We start from the raw sequence: 16,689 nt of genomic DNA on the forward strand, positions 1-16,689 counted from the left end.
TTTAACCTCTCTGGGCTTCATGTCTTCATGTGTAAAGTGGGATACTAGCAGTACTGCCCTCATTGTGTTGTAAGAAAAATGTGAATTAAATCATTTATTTGATTTTAACCTGAAGCAGTGCTTTTGCATACTAGGCACACTCTAAGTGTTTGTAATCGTGGTGATGGTAATGCTATTAGCTTATATAGATGATCCTGAAGAAGAACAGGGCTTGAGGAAGGAAATAATGAGTTCGGTCTTGAACATTTGGGGACTAGAGTTTTATTTAAGACATTCAAATTATGTCGAACAGACAATTGGATTGATAGGTCTAAAAGGAGAAGTCTGGCTGAAAACAAGTTTGGTGGTCTGGTTTTATCTTTCATTAAAACAATGAAAGCACATGAGATTTCCTAAGGAGAAATATTACTATGAGAAGAGACAAGTACTTATGACAGAGTTTCAAGAAATTCCAGTTTTAAGAAAGGATCAAGGAAAATGAACTGGCAAGGGAGACAGAGGAAAGGCAGAAATGTAGAAGAAAACCCAGAGGACTGAGATATCACAGAGCCCAAAGAAGAGTTCTGCAGCAGGAAGGAGTGATCAACTATCTTAGGTGCTGCTGAGAGGTCTACAAACCTGACACTGAACAATACCTATTGGGTTTAGTAATATGAAGGTTATCAATAATCATAGCAAGTACGTATTGGTGGATTGAAGAAACAGAAGCCAGATTGGAGAGGTTAAAGCAATGGAGTCAGTGAATGCAGACAACTCTTTTGAGTAGTTTGGCTGTGAAAATGGATGTGCTGTGGGCAGTAGTTTCATTGAGAGGGGGGTTAAGAAGGCCTTCTGTTTTTCTTTTGGAAAGATGACTTGAAAATGATTAAACTTTGGTGGGAAAATTCTAGTGAAGTCTATTGTATAAGGTTTCTGAGGAGGCCTGAGAGATTGGGGTTCAGAAACTAGTTGGAGGAGAGAGATTTACTCTCTTTGTATGTAGAATACGGAAGGAAGGGCAGGCAGATGCAAGTATGTTTCTACCTTTGACAGGGAGACTTCTACCAGCTTCTATTTTCTGTGTGGAATAGGAGGCAGAGCTACCCGTGAAGAGTGAGAGGAGGGAGGTGAAAAGAGAAGTGGGAAGGTTTTAAGTTTTCTTGTGGAGACAGGTAGAATCATTTGGTGAGAGAAACACAGCAGGGTAGAGGTACAGCAGTAACAAAGCAGTTGAAAGTTGTGACCATGAATGTTGGGAGCCTAATCTCCTCTACTGTGTGTAATTTTTTCTTTTTTTTTTTATAAATTTATTTATTTATTTTTGGCTGCATTGGGTCTTCGTTGCTGTACATGGGCTTTCTCCAGTTTCGGCGAGCGGGGGCTACTCTTTGTTGTGGTGCGCGGGCTCCTCATGCAGTGGCTTCTCTTGTTGCAGAGCATGGGATCTAGAGCGCAGACTCAGTAGTTGTGGTGCACAGGCTTAGTTGCTCTGCGGCCTGTGGGATCTTCCCAGACCAGGGCTCGAACCCGTGTCCGCTGCATTGGCAGGTGGATTCTTAACCACTGCGCCACCAGGGAAGCCCTACTCTGTAATTTTCATCAACAGAACTTGGCTGCTCAGGGGCAGACGTGACGCAGAGAAAGTAAATTGTTGGGTTAATCCAAAGTTGAAATTTTGCTAAAGAACTATCATTCTAAAGAGAGACAAGAGAGTTTAGGGTTTTGCGGAGAAAGTTACTGATGGTGGTGATGGCTTCATGGGTGTATAATTATCTTCAAACTCATCAAGTTGTATATATTAAATACGTACAACATTTTACATATCAATCATACCTCAATAAAGTGGCTTTAAAAATAAATGCATTTGGGGCTTCCCTGGTGGCGCAGTGGTTGAGAGTCCGCCTTCCGAAGCAGGGGACACGGGTTCGTGTCCCGGTCCGGGAAGATCCCACATGCCTCAGAGCGGCTAGGCTCGTGAGCCATGGCCGCTGGGCCTGCGCTTCCGGAGCCTGTGCTCTGCAATGGGAGAGGCCACAACAGTGAGAGGCCCGCGTACCGCAAAAAAATAAAAATAAAAATATAAAAATAAATGCTTTTGACCACCTAGAGGGGTGGGATAGGGAGGGTGGGAGGGAGGGAGACGCAAGAGGGAGGAGATATGGGGATATATGTATAACTGATTCACCTTGTTATAAAGCAGAAACTAACACACCATTGTCAAGCAATTATACCCCAATAAAGATGTTAAAAAAAAATGCCTTAAAAAAGAAAGTTACTGAATTGGTTTACCAAGAAATCTAAACTGGATAAGAAAGGAAGTGAAGAAAGGAGAGGACCAAACTATTGGGAATAATAACTAGATGCTTTAGTGACCAAGACTTGTCAATAGAGTCAAAGGACAACAGGGACAGAAGTAATTCAACAGCTAAGTTGGAAAAGAAGCTGTGGTAAACTGCAGAATTCTTGGTTAATGGAGTGGTAAAACAAGGCTCTTCCTATCCCTGAAGAACTATCATATCAAGCACATCCCATAAGTATTCCTGTGTTTTACTTACACAGGATTTGCAAAGCAAGTGACCAAAAAACAGTTTTAGACTCTTAAATTTAGTGTTGAAAATGAGAAGGTTGAGAGACAGTCTACCTTTGGAGAAATTCAGAATATTTTCCTAAACTCCAACTTGTATGATCAATTTTTGGCAGGGGAGCCTTCCATTTACCTGGAGACAGTGCAATAGATATTGAGGAATCACCACTTGGAAAACTTGAAACTCTGTTTCCTAGAGATCAGTGGACTGGTATTTGACATACTCTTGAAACATTTAAAAGTGAAAGTCACTGCTGAGTCTCCTTATCTAATGGAGAGTCAGCTGCTCTTTCACTGTGAACGGAGCAGAGGTGCCTGTTTCCCATGAGCCAGATGTATGACAGGAGTGGTATTTGGGGTCATTTTAAAAGCAACTTTCCCCAAGACAGCTTCTTGACAGGGCAAGGCGACCTCTGCATCAAGAGATCGGGTGACCATCACATGCAGAAACCACAGGGTGTCATAGTGGAAGAGGTGCATTACTCCACAGAAGGAGCAGCAACCTGATGTTCTTATTTGGGTGACAGGAATCTCTAAAAGCACCATGACGCATAAAATCCATAATACCACCCACCAGATGAGGCCATCTGGAACATCCATCAAACATAAAGAGAAATCTGTATGTCTTCTTTGGAGAAATGTCTATTTAGGTCTTCTGCCCATTTTTGGATTGGGTTTTTTTTTTTTTTTTTTTTTTGGTATTGAGCTGCATGAGCTGCTTGTATATTTTGGAGGTTAATCCTTTGTCAGTTGCTTCATTTGCAAATATTTTCTCCCATTCTGAGCACTGTCTTTTCGTCTTGTTTATGGCTTCCTTTGCTATGCAAATGGACATATATACACTACCAAATGTAAAATAGATAGCTAGTGGGAAGCAGCCGCATAGCACAGGGAGATCAGCTCGGTGCTTTGTGACCACCTAGAGGGGTGGGATAGGGAGGGTGGGAGGGAGGGAGACGCAAGCGGGAAGAGATATGGGAACATATGTATATGTATAACTGATTCACTTTGTTATAAAGCAGAAACTAACACACCATTGTAAAGCAATTATACTCCAATAAAGATGTTAAAAAAAAAACCCATAAAGAGTACTAACATCGTATCTTATTTAAACCAGTCAACTAAGACCTCTCCTAATCCTTACTGCTCTTCTCCCGATACTGTCCATCCCTTGCCACTCCAAATATGGAGGATTTAGGAACTTGAACTAGCAAATGGTGGGAGAAACTGGAGCTAGAAGAGAGAGAACAATACAAACCCACAAACCTACTTCCAACTATGGGCTTTTCAGCAAGCCTGATCTAGGGGACAAGCAAAAGTTTAACTTTACTAAAGTTTGGACTTTTGCTAGTAGAGGACTCTTTATTTCAGCTACTGAAATGAGGTTGCTTTTTTTTATTAAAACTAAACATGACTGAAAGACTCTATTAAATGAAGTGACCAAAAATGTTATAGATTCTACTCCAGATTTCACCCCAGGGATAGCAAGAATCAGACCAACCTCAGAGTGTGTTACATGGATCACAGGTGAGAGAAGGAATGAAGTTGCTTTTGTATTGCACCTTAGGGAGCTCTATTCTTAAACAGAAACATTAGAAATAGTGATTTTTTTCAGATGGAGCCATCTGAGGATGTGCTATTGTCCAGGAACTAGAGGAGAGGGTGACAGGAAGAGCGGAGTCGAAGGTCTCTGGAAATGAGATTTAAGAAATGCGTAAGGCCGGGATATTTAAGGCGTTACTCATGAAGGCGGTATAGTTATCCAGATGCTGACAGGATTTGCAGGATGAGGAATGGTGTGTGCCAGGTGGGCATGCCATCTTAAGTGATGGCAGCGGGTGACTGGGAGATCAGAACATCCTGTTCAAAAGAACAGGCAGAGAGAGCCAAATTATATGGGCCTTAAAGAGAAATCGATTAGTTTTCATGTCAGTAGAGGATTAATGTTCTAGAAGAGGGTTGGGAACAGGGAGGACACTGACTCTGTCTCTCAACAGTGAAGTACAGAGGGTGAAAACGTTCAATTTCACAAGTAGTGGTATCCTCTGGGGAGGATCAGTGAAAGTGCCAAATAAAGAAACACTCCAACAAGAGGTTTAGGAATTCACTGACCATGTACCACCAGTTCAGAGGGAAAACCCTGGAAAGATTTGGGAGTGTTTGGTGAGAAGGGAAGAAAGGAAGTTAAGAGTTGGCTCAGGAATAAGAAAGAAGGATGAATGAATGAAACTGTGTAAAGTATTTCAGTGGTTATGTATTTTTATTGTTAACATTTCTATTGATGGAAAGATAAATGTTGCATTATTGGGCTGCCATAACAAAATACCATAGACCGGGTGACTTAAAAAGCAGGAACTTATTTCTCCCAGTTCTAGAACCTGAAAATCCAAGATCAAGGTACCAGCAGGATTAGTGTCTGATGAGAGCTCTCTCCTTAGGTTGCAGATGGCTGCTTTCTCTCTGTGATCTCACATGGCAGAGAGAGAAAGATCAAGCTCTCTGGTGCCTCCTCTTACAAGAGCACTAATCCCATCATGCAAGGCCCCGACCATCATGACCTCATCTAACCCTATTACCTCCCAGAGTCTCCACCTCCAAATACCATCTGATTGGGGGTTAGGGCTTTCAACATATGAATTTTGCGGTGGGGTGGACACAAACATTCAGCCCATAACAAATGCTATTACTGCTTGTTATGACCACAAACAGAGCTGTTCTCATGTACGTTTTATTGTTGAACAGAATTCAGGCACAGGAAACAAATATCGAACAAAGAAGGACCACATGATGTGTAAACTTATGTGCCTGTGCGTTGCTTACTCTTCTACCATTGGTGGATTGACAACGATCACTGGTACCTCCACCAACTTGATCTTCGCTGAGCATTTCAATATGTAAGTAAAATTGTTGGACTGGTGATTTAATAAATGGACAACACACAAATTATAAGAATTATTCTTACTTGTTTCAGAGAATCCAAAGACAGAGATGCTATATTGAGTTAACTCTCCTTTGTTCCCCATCAGGACTTCTATATTTCTAGAAACATGCCCTTCTACTCGTTCCCATGGAGTTAAATATGTAGGGCATAGTGAATTAACAGGTGTTTGCAGATTGCAAGGTCACCTTGAAAGAAATAACTCCTGGATGACCATGCTCACCAAACACAGAAGACACTTTTCATTATAAATAATATTGCAAATGGTAGTTACCTACAAAGAAAGGGGATTGTTCACATGGGACAATTTATGTAGGGTTTTGCAACTGAACTTAAATGATGAGCAGGAAACAGAATTGCTCATCACAGAAAATTTGGTGTTGAGGTTGAAAAAGATTTGAAGGATTGCGCAATTACCAAAAATAGCAGTAACAAAGTATTCTAAGGACAGATGTATGAATCTGAATATAAGTTAATGCTGTGATGTTACTCCAGTGCAGAAAATGGGGAATCCTGGATACAGTCAGAGCACTTGAGTTAAAAATTCCACAACTTTCAGTCACTTACTTTGTGAATTTGAACAATAAAAAGTAAATAACTCTTCCAAGACTTAATTTTTTCATACCTAAAATAGTCACAGTTCATATGATTATCGTGAGAATTAAATGAAGTAGACTACGTAAAAATACTTGGTACCATGTAAGGACTATTGAAGCAATAGTCTGAAAGTCCATGCTTTTTTGTGAGAGCTCAATCTGATCCTGCACCCAAGGTATATTTTCAAGGACTAATAGGACAGATAATTGTCAGAGTGCCTGGAAGGTGGGCAGTGCTGAGGATGGCCTGGAACAGGATCTAGGTCCTTTTCACAGAAAAATTTAGGAAAACCACACTCTAGGAAACAGATTCAGAAACTCTGTGAACTTTCTGAAATTATTTGCAAGATGTTCCAAGAAATCCAAGATTCAAAAAAATGTCACCCTCCGTTGTGGAAAGAATGAGAACTTATGTACAAAAGAGAACACTAACAGAACAGTTTAGGGAATTTATAACACAGACCTCCATGTGCGCTTATTGTTTCTATTAGTACACAACCATCATGTGTACTCCAACGGCCTACTTAGAAAGGAACCTTAGAAAGACATTTGGTTTATAAGTGGGAGACTTCTAAAATTCCTAGTGCAGAGAGGATTTATCCCATTTATCTCCCAGTTCAAGATAGGAAATGTACTTGATCCCTTTCTGAAAGCTAGACTTCTGTCCTTTCCCACGAATCCCCCAAAGAAAGATTCCACATTTCAGTCCTCTCTGCAAATCTCTTTTTCTAAAATTTACACCAATTTTTTATTTTTTATCTTCGTTGGTGTTAGAGAACTGCTGGTTTCCACCATTCCCATGAAATTACTTGGTATTGTCAAAATGACCACATTGAGTTTGCCCTTGGTCTTTGTGTTCTTGCCCAATGTATCGACAAAATTTTCTTTTATTTAACTGTTCCTTTGACTCTCTGAATGCATTCATCCATTTGCAATGACAGACTGAAAGCATTGTAGCACTTTGGGAAAAATGTTTTAGTAACTATTTTCCCCAATTGTCTAATCTTCTAGTTCTTCTAATCATGGGAATTTGGCCAAAATGTTCTTTAAATTTAGAAAATACTTAAAATGTGCTTTAAAATTTAGTGGTTTTTTTTCTTCAAGTTTTCTTTAACATTAAGAGTTATATGAAAACTGGAAAAAAACTCAAAGTATCACTTCTTGATAGAAAATATTAAAATAGAAGGGGGAAAACAACCTTATGTAACAAAATATAATTGATACTATTAAACAAACTAGCTATTTAATAAATGTTTTCTTAAATATTGACCCTAAAAAATACAACAGCAACCCAAAGCAACAATGGAATGAAATGCCTTCAGTTTCACTGGAAAAAGTTTCAGAAACTTAAAACTGCAGAAAATAAAAAAGATTTATTTTCTATGTTCAGGTGTTTGGAGCCAGAGAGAAATCGCCCTTTATTTCCAAATCCACTACAATAATCTCACCTTTTCTCTTGACACTGCTTGCCATCTTTTTGAGCAATACCAATGATCATTTTGTACAAATTCATTTTGGGTCTTGCCAACTTCCAAAGGGTACATAAGCATGAGAGTCAATGATTTCTTGCCTTTAACATTTAGAAAAAGGTGCTATCTTACAAATAAACTATGAGAGGAAGAGACTGGATAACACATTTAAAAGCCTTATCTATCTATCTGTCTATCTATCTATTTACTTATACATAAAATATATTTATATATTATACGTGATGTCTTTTGTTCTCTTTTTTACACAAAGGAAATAAGAACAATGAATTCTGAGAAACCTAAATTTTATTCTGTGCAAATAAAAAACAGATCTTCACTTATTCACTCAGTCAATCAACAAACATTTGTTGAGGACTGACAATGTGCAAGGCATGGTTTTGAATTCTTTCGGAAAAGGCAAAAAATAAAAATTACCAGAAAGAAGATTCCATCTCATTGTCTAGACAAAACATACATATATGGAAACCATGAAAACATTTAAAACATAATAACATTTGTTCTTTGACATAGAAGGAAGAAGGTAAAGTGACATGTATTGAGCCCTTGCTAGATGAATTACATATATTATAGTGCCCACGAATCCTATATATCCTTGCTGTGGAAGTGGTATACAGTGGTAATTAAAGGTATAGCTCTGAGATTAAAATGTCTGTGTTCAAATACCAGCTCTTGGACAAATTACTTAATGTCTTTAATCCTGTTATTTTGCCAGAATATAAATGAAGATAATAATAAGATCTCTCTCTCTCTCAGAGAGTTGTTTTGAGTTTTACATAAAATAAATGGCACTTAGAACAGTGCCTAACACAAAGCATGTGCTCCATTAATGTTGGCTATTATTAGTAGAGTTGAGAAAGTTGGCATTCAGCTTAGCAGTTTGAAGGCCAAACCAAGATCAGTCAGACCCCAAAGTCTGTCTCCCTAAAATATTACCTTCCTAGTAACAGTTGAACATGCATCCTTAAAGAGGACTCTAGCTGTGTGCAGCACCCCTTGATCAGTAGAGAAAATCTGTCTGTGTAACCTGGCCCAATCTTAAAAGAGATAAACACCATGTTTATGGAGAAAATGAATGCAAATAATCCATAAAATCAAAGCACAAAAATCGTGTCATCAGTTTTGCAGGGAGGCAGTGGATAGTCTGTGCATGTCTTTGCACAGTTGAGAATAGCAGTGTGCACATTGGCGTTATAAGAGTCTGGGGACGGGAGACCAGTTAGGAGTTTATTACCAATGTACTGACAAATGATGAGAGGCAGAACTAGATTAGCTGTGAAGTGATGGGGGGATTTAGTCTTAGGGCACTGTACAGTCAGAAGGTAGTGAGTAACTAGGTGTGAGGATGTAAGGGTCAGGAGGGGTTAAGGCAACTCTGGGAAACTTTGACAATATGGCTGTATAGATACTGATGACATGAACCTCTAGAGAAGTCATGGCAGGTTCATTAGAGAAATAAATAAATTTTATTTTGAGTATATTGAAGTGGCCTGCTCAGAATCTATCCACAAGGAGATTTTCAGCAGGCATTTGCAAATACATTGTTGAAATTAGTTGTAAATTTGGGACTCTATATATATATCAACATAGATATTAAAATCTTGACTCTAGAAATGGTCATATAGGGAGAAAAAAAGTTAAAAGAATTGAGACCTGGATAGATTCATAGGAAATATTAACAAGAAAGAAGATGAGAAAAGTTAATCAAGGTAGGTGGAGAACCAGGAGCACATGGGATTTTTTTTTTTTTTTTTTTGCGGTCCGCGGGCCTCTCACTGTTGTGGCCTCTCCCGTTGCGGAGCACAGGCTCCGGACACGCAGGCTCAGCGGCCATGGCTCACGGGCCCAGCCGCTCCGCGGCACGTGGGATCTTCCCGGACCGGGGCACGAACCCACGTCCCCTGCATCGGCAGGCGGACTCTCAACCACTGCGCCACCAGGGAAGCCCCATGTGGGATTTTGAAAGACAGAGGAGACCATTTTCCAAAGGGAGGATGAGTCAGGAGCATGCAATGTTGTGTAAGGGCCAAGTAGGATGATGGCTGAGAAGAGGCTTTTGGTTCTCATCAGTGTCCTCCAAGAGGGCAGGTGCAGTGGAACAGTGGGGTATGGGGCAGAATTCGGACTGAAGAGAGTTAAGGAGTGAGGACATCGTGGGAGGGCAAGGCAGCTAGTTTAAATGATTGTTTCAAGTTTGACAAAGAAAAGGAAAAAAGAGCAAGCATGGTATAACCAGAGGTAGAGTGTTCCTTTAGAACAAGGGTAGTGTCAGTCTGGTTTTACACTCAGGGGAAGGAGACAGTAAAAACAGAGCTATGTGAAGTTTGGGGAAAAAAGAGCGAGAGAGAGAATATATTGATTGGCTAAGAGTCAGGTGGAAGTGGAATGGAATAGAAACAAGAGTAGAAATGTCAGTCTTGGGAAAGAAGGATGTGTCCTGCTGAGTGATAATGAAAAGGGACAAGTGAAGACAGAGATCTCTCAAATCACGTGTATGCATGCCCTCATTTCACAGATGAGGAAACCGAGGCTCCAAGAGTTTAAATCATGATCACTAGTCAGTGGAGGCACTTGGCCTGAGTCCCATTGCCCTTTTCACTCTGCAGCCTCATTGCCTCTCTGACCATCTGTGAGGGGGCCATGTTCGCAAAAGTCTTGAAAAAGCAAGTTTGCTGACAGTGACAAGTAAAGACTGCATGGGTATTTGCATTCATGCGTTGCATTTTCTTTTTATAAAATATAAACCTGCACACATAACAAGTATTATTTAAAAGAGTTGCAAAGCTGGGAATGTGGCTAGTTTGACTGAACCACTCCCTCATTGTCATAAGCTGATGTATAGCTTAGAAAGTGATTTTCAGAACAATACTGAGAAGACTAAGCCAATTCTCTAACTCAGCCAGAAGGCAGGAAATTTCTTGTGTTCTTAATCTTTGAATCTAGTACCTGTGACATCTGAATTCTGACTGCCTTGTGATTAATTCACCATTAGTTATGACTAATCCTTGGAATAGGGCATTCTGGAAATATTCTTTGTTTCGTCTTCTCATTAGGGAAATCCTGCTTGCTCAATGCTCTCTACCTGACCCTTCTGCTCCACTGATAGACTCTTCTAGTCATCAGCCAATCTCCTCCTTTCCTAACACTATTGTTAATAAATCCCACCCTGTAAGTAACCCATTTCTTTCTACTCTGGTTCTTGAAAAACCTGCCAATGCTGCCAATTTCTTTCTCTCCTTGTGTGGATGCTGTATCATTTGAAACTCTGTTCGGTTACTCCAGAACTTCCATTCCCATCTCCTCTTATCATAAACTATACTCACATTTCTATAAATTTGTCTTATCCACAAAAGTTGTCTTATGCACAACTACCACCCCTGACTGCAAACTTCTAAAGGCTTCATGAATTATTGTCTTCTTCATCTTTTAGCCCACAAGGGGCACAGGTAGGTGATCAATAAACGTTGGTTGCATTGAACTGTACCAAGACATAAATGAAGTGCTGACTGTTCCTGGGAATCATCTAAGTAACTGAATAATCTTTTGATATTAAAATAAAGTTATTAAGGGAAATATGATTAGGGACAATTACTGCTTTCATAACAGAGGAGTTTTGATGCATCAGTATCACTTAACAAATGCAACAGCTATTAATAACATAAAAGGCAAATCTATCAGATTAAGAATGGAAGATATCACAAGTAAAATTTTGTCGTTTGCTGATTATCAAAGTATATTATTCAGCTTGTAGGTGTCAGCAGTGAAATATGTGGGTATACAAAACAGCTTGGAAGGAAGCTGAATTATCAATGATTAGCACAGTCACTAATTCTACGTTAAATAATAACTATTATAGCTTCACAAACGTAGAAATGGTAAAAGAAATGTGTTTATAGGCACCCTAAATTCAAAGCCCGCTTCCCTAACCCCCGTTCTTGATTAATCACAGAGGAAGAAGGCTAACCAGTTACCTAGCAACAGCCACTTTCAAAACTTACTATGATTCCCCCCTGCAGAAAAGAGCAATGTGTGTTTCTAAGAAAGAATTTCTCTGGCAAATAATAGAGAAGAAATTTGGATACTGCAGAGTTTGGACTTAGACATTGGTTCAGATTTCAGTCTTGCCATGTATTAGCTTAACTTCTGCAAACATCAGTTTCTCCATCTGTAAAATGGAGGCAAAACTAGAACTTATAACATTATTATGAGGATGAAATGGCATAGTGCATCCGTGGCCCTTAGCAGAGGGCCTGGCAGGTAGGAAATTGTCAATAACCCTAACCATTTTTTGTTGCTGCCGCTTCTACTTTTGCCATTGCTATTAGAAATCTAAGCCTGGCTCATGAGTAACGAGTAATTAATATTTCAAAAGAAACCTCTGCAAGTACATAAATACAAAACTGAAAAGTGACTTTGACTCAGAAATCATCAAAACAGTCATTAATCAAAAGGACTATAATCAGCGTGGATACCAGCTGATCGCACTCTTAATGGCCAAAATCTGTTTCAAGGCTGTAAACGTCCACAACCGCACCCATTCTTTTAAGACCAGTACTGTGTATTTCGTTAGTATGATTTGTGATCTTGTACGTGGGCATAAGAACTGCATCGACAACACCATCTTCCTAAATATCAACACTGACGCACATACATGCTTTAGGTCAAAGCATGTCTCTCCTATGGTGCCATCACTCCTATATGGTGTTCGAAAATGTCCTTAAAACATCAAGTTTGTACTCTAGCTTATGGATGTTTTGCAATATATATGGAATTTTCTCTTTTCACCTGGGAGCTGGTGTTGAGGACACTAGGCTTTAATGAAGAGAGGCTGTGTTTTCAACATTCGTCCTGGGTGTAAATATCCAGCTTGACTGCATTCTGTGACCTTGAGCGATCCACTTAACCTTCTGAGACTCAGTGTTTTCGGTGTAAAATGAAAATATAATGCTTTGCCCACAGGATTTTTGTTAGAATGAAATGCGCTTAGCTCATACCTCTAAGACATAGGGAGCCCCAGATGCATTTCCTCTTCCGCTCACCTCCATTTACTTCCAAAATTATCACACCCATTTCCATGGTTTACAAATCCACCTGTATGTGGGTAACCACCAATTTTACATCTCTAACCTGCCCTCTCAATTCCAGACTCATTTGTCTAACTGCCTATCCACCATGGCCACTTGGGAAACTAAGGGACATCTCACATTAACATGCCCACGGCAGCTTCCTAATCCATCATTCCTTCTGCCAACCTGTTCTTCCCTCAGACTTCATTTCAATGAATAGCACCTTTTCCCAATTTCGTACATTTTATGCCAAACATTTGTAAAATTTATTGCCTTCTCTTCATCTTCACTGCTACTCATGTAAATTAAGCTAAAATCTACTCAACTCCACTGTTTTTAAAATGTTTTTAAAAGCTGAAAAATAAAAATTTTTAAATAAATAAATAAGAAAAGAAAAACAGCATGAATTTATTACCTCGTAATTTCTGTGGGTCAGGCATCTAGGCACAGTTTAGCCAGGTCCTTTGCTGAGCTGAAATCAAGGTGTCAGCTGGGCCTGCAATCTCCACAGAAGCTCAGGGTCTTCATTCAGGCTGTTGAGAGAATTCAATTCGCTGTGTTTGAATTACTGAGGTGCCCATTTTATAGCTGACTATTGGCGTAAGGTCACTCTCAGCAACTAGAGGCTACCCCTAGATCCTTGCCGTGTGGCCCCTTCCTTCGGCAACATGGAAGCTCACTTCTTTAGGCCAGCAGGAAAATCTCTTTTTTAAGGGCTCCCTTGAGTAAGTCAGGCCCACCCAAGATAATCTCCCTTTTGATTAACTCAGAGTCCATTTGTGGAAACCTCTGCAAAATCCTTTCACTTTAGCCATAAAAGAACCTAATCCCAGGAATAAAATCTTGCCCTATTTACAAGTTCTGTCCACACAGAAGGAGAAAGGAATATACTAAGCATATATACCAGGGGCAGGATTCTTGGGGTTCATCTTGGAACTCTGCCTACCACACTTGACTTCCACTCTTGTTACGGTCAATCTTGACAATCCACCTAGCTAACATGTTTTATGAAATTCATAAATTTACATAGATTTTAAATTAGATCATGTCACTAGCTTACTTACTATGTTCCAATTACTCCTAATTGCATTAGTATTAAAATCCAAATTCCTTCTGATGGCCTACAAGGTTATATATGATCTGACCCCTATTGGCTACTTCTTGGACTTTATTTCATGTGACTGTAAACTTAGCTCACTACCCACAGCCACACTGGTCTTCCAAACTCATTCCTACCCCAGGGCCTTTGTACTTGCTACTTCCTCTGTCTGGAATGCTATTTCCCAGTTATCTACATGACTGGCTCCTTCTTGCCATTTAGATCTCATCTCAACTATCTCTTTTGTTGGTCACACTATGTAAAATTTCTCCCTCCACCTAATAACTTTTTATCATATTATTCTGTTTTATTTTCTGATTCATTATATGCTTACCTGTTTGTTTATTGCCTGTGTTCTTCATTTAATATAAACTGTGAGAGCCTGGACTATGTCCATCTAATTCGCTACTACATCCCCAAAACTAGGAGACTATCTGGCACATGGTAGACACCCAAAACACAGTGTTGGGTGAAAGAAAATGATTCTATTAGAATTAAATGTACTTAACATAGTTTATGATAGAAGAAATCTGTATCTGCTTTAGGCAGATACTTGCAGTCCCTTCACTTACAGGATATGAGGAAGTGGGAAAAGAACTACCACAGTGAAACTAACCCCGAGTATGCCACTCATTCCACTTTCATTCAAAATATTTACACCTGCATGGTGTTTACTTTCTTACTACTGAGTTAAAAAACAAAGACAAAACAAACAAAACAACCCCCCCGAGTTCAGCTTTTTTAAGCTTTCATTTTTCTAAATGACCTATCCCTCCAGGCAAAAATTTTGAAAAGCTCCTCTTAGGTCAAATCTCACAGGACTCTCTGCAGTGGGTGGGGAGAACAATGCAGCCTGATTTCTAGGTATGAGCTACAGATGGTGAAAAATGAAATTGGGTTTGGGGCATTGTTTTGAACCTAATCCAAGCAGTATTTCTCAATGTCTTCAGGCTGAACAAAATAACATAGACCACTGACCTGTAATCCAAGTCTAACAGATGGGAGAAAAGCTTAAGCCTTTTCCCACTTATTTTATTTTCCAACTGAAAACAACATTTATTTTTAAGCAGGCAATTCTCAGTAAAACCTCATGGACATGGTAAAGCATTTTTTTCCATTCATCAATTCTCTGTATTTGTCACTTTCTAATGGCATAAATATATAAGCTAATCCTAGGATCTCTTCAAAGTAGATGGAATCATCCTCAAGTTGCCAATAACTCTAGGACCCAGGGAGATCAGCTCAAAGAAATTGTAGACAACATTAGAAATCTGCAGGTTTGAAAGCTTAATTTTGTTTTTTTAAAAACAGCCTTTGCACTTGTTAGGAACCATTCTAAAATAGAAGGAGTGCTCTAAAATAAGTAAATTTGGCTTATGTTGAGGCATGTAGCATGAATCTTCTCATTTATTTACATGATCTTTTTTAAGTGGCAAAATACACTTAAATTTTAAGTGGTACGATTTAAATAGAAAAAATATATATTGAAAATCTGTCATTTCTATAAAGTTCTCTATATTTTGTGATTTCAAAAATAATTTAAAAAAATGTTAACAGTGTTTTTATTACTTCTGTATTATATTCTGTACTTTTCCAATTTCTGACTCTGTTACTGCTTCACGAAGAAAATTTAAAGACAACTGTTTCTCAAATTTTCTTTTTTTTCCCACACAGTCATAAGATAGATAACTATATGAAATTTAGACATTTTGAAACAACGAATGTGAGGTTACCAAAGAAACTGTGCTTGTACCTGAACTTTTTTTGTTGCTATTGTCTTCTTCTTATTATGTGAGCTAAAAAGCTGAAAATAACTAGGAAAGAGAAAGGGAAAAGTTGATGTTTTCCACAGGACTTTTAATTATTTTTATCTGATTTATTCTGTTTGACTGAGCCCCAAAGCACTGTCTAATTCTAGGAAGAAAGGGCTAGAATATGTCTGGTAAGATGGTTGCAGTTGCTCTGGGGCAGAAGAAACAGAGAGGGAAACAGCTTTGAGAGACAACGCGGGTGGGGTCTGAGTCCCTTCCGAGTCTGGGATGTCAGCTCCCAAGACGAAATGGTAATGGACACATTCAGTTTTGTTAAGTTAATTCTCATCTGTTCCCAAGTCTGCTTATTTGTCTTTCCTCACTCATATACTGATGATTTGAGTACGAACAACAAAACGCACACACCCATGCATACCCATTTCTTGTGCATTTCCATGAGTAGCAGGTACCGTGGTAGGTTCCTTCACAAACACTTCCTTATAGATTGAATAAAGGGAGCAAAAGTTATAACATGCCCACTCTTGTTTTTGTGGGAAGCAGCAATAATTATGCAGTTACAGACTCAAGAGGTGAGGAGTAAAACTAACTTCTGTATTTAATGGTGAATACCTCCCACATCTTCCTTCTCGGCTGGTGGCACAGGAAAGACGGGAAGTGCTGCTTCCCACTGACCATCAGAAAGGATTCCTCTTGTACTCCTTCTGTGAACACGTTTCCATATTTTCACACAGGCGCTACCCTGACTGTCATTGCATCAACTTTGGATCATGGTTTCTGATGTCCTTCCCGGCTGCTATTATTATTCTCCTCTTGTCATGGATTTGGCTTCAGTGGCTTTTCTTAGGATTCAAGTGAGTACATATTCCACGTTAATCAGATAAATAAAGGTGTCTGGGTTCCATGTTCTCAGCCCCTCATTCAGGGCTTTTACACCTATTTCACGAGTGCTGCATTTCTGCATTTCTCTTATCCACAAAACTGACACGTATGAACACATACATACATTAAGGACCCTCTAGAATATCACCTAACCAGTGTTGACTGTGGAAGAGAGTTTGTAGACAGAAATTCCATCTTGGTCTCTTTTGATCCCAACCCATTAAGACATTAATAGACCAGAAGGGCATACGAAGCTCATTATGGTGAGGACCCAGTCCAACCTGTTCAA

At 39.3% G+C, this 16,689-nt stretch overlaps 1 protein-coding gene across 1 annotated transcript in view; it reads left to right on the plus strand.

Annotated features, from left to right (window-relative positions):
• Positions 1-16,689, plus strand: part of SLC13A1 (solute carrier family 13 member 1) — a 75,614-nt gene that overhangs the window by 39,751 nt on the left and 19,174 nt on the right. Inside the window, exons 7-8 of the mRNA XM_060155990.1 lie at positions 5,306-5,457; positions 16,253-16,372. Coding sequence (XP_060011973.1) covers positions 5,306-5,457; positions 16,253-16,372 — 272 coding nt within the window. The remainder of the gene's footprint in view (positions 1-5,305; positions 5,458-16,252; positions 16,373-16,689) is intronic.

This window comes from Lagenorhynchus albirostris, chromosome 8 (genome assembly GCF_949774975.1).
Source record: "Lagenorhynchus albirostris chromosome 8, mLagAlb1.1, whole genome shotgun sequence".
NCBI classification, from domain to species: Eukaryota; Metazoa; Chordata; class Mammalia; order Artiodactyla; family Delphinidae; genus Lagenorhynchus; species Lagenorhynchus albirostris.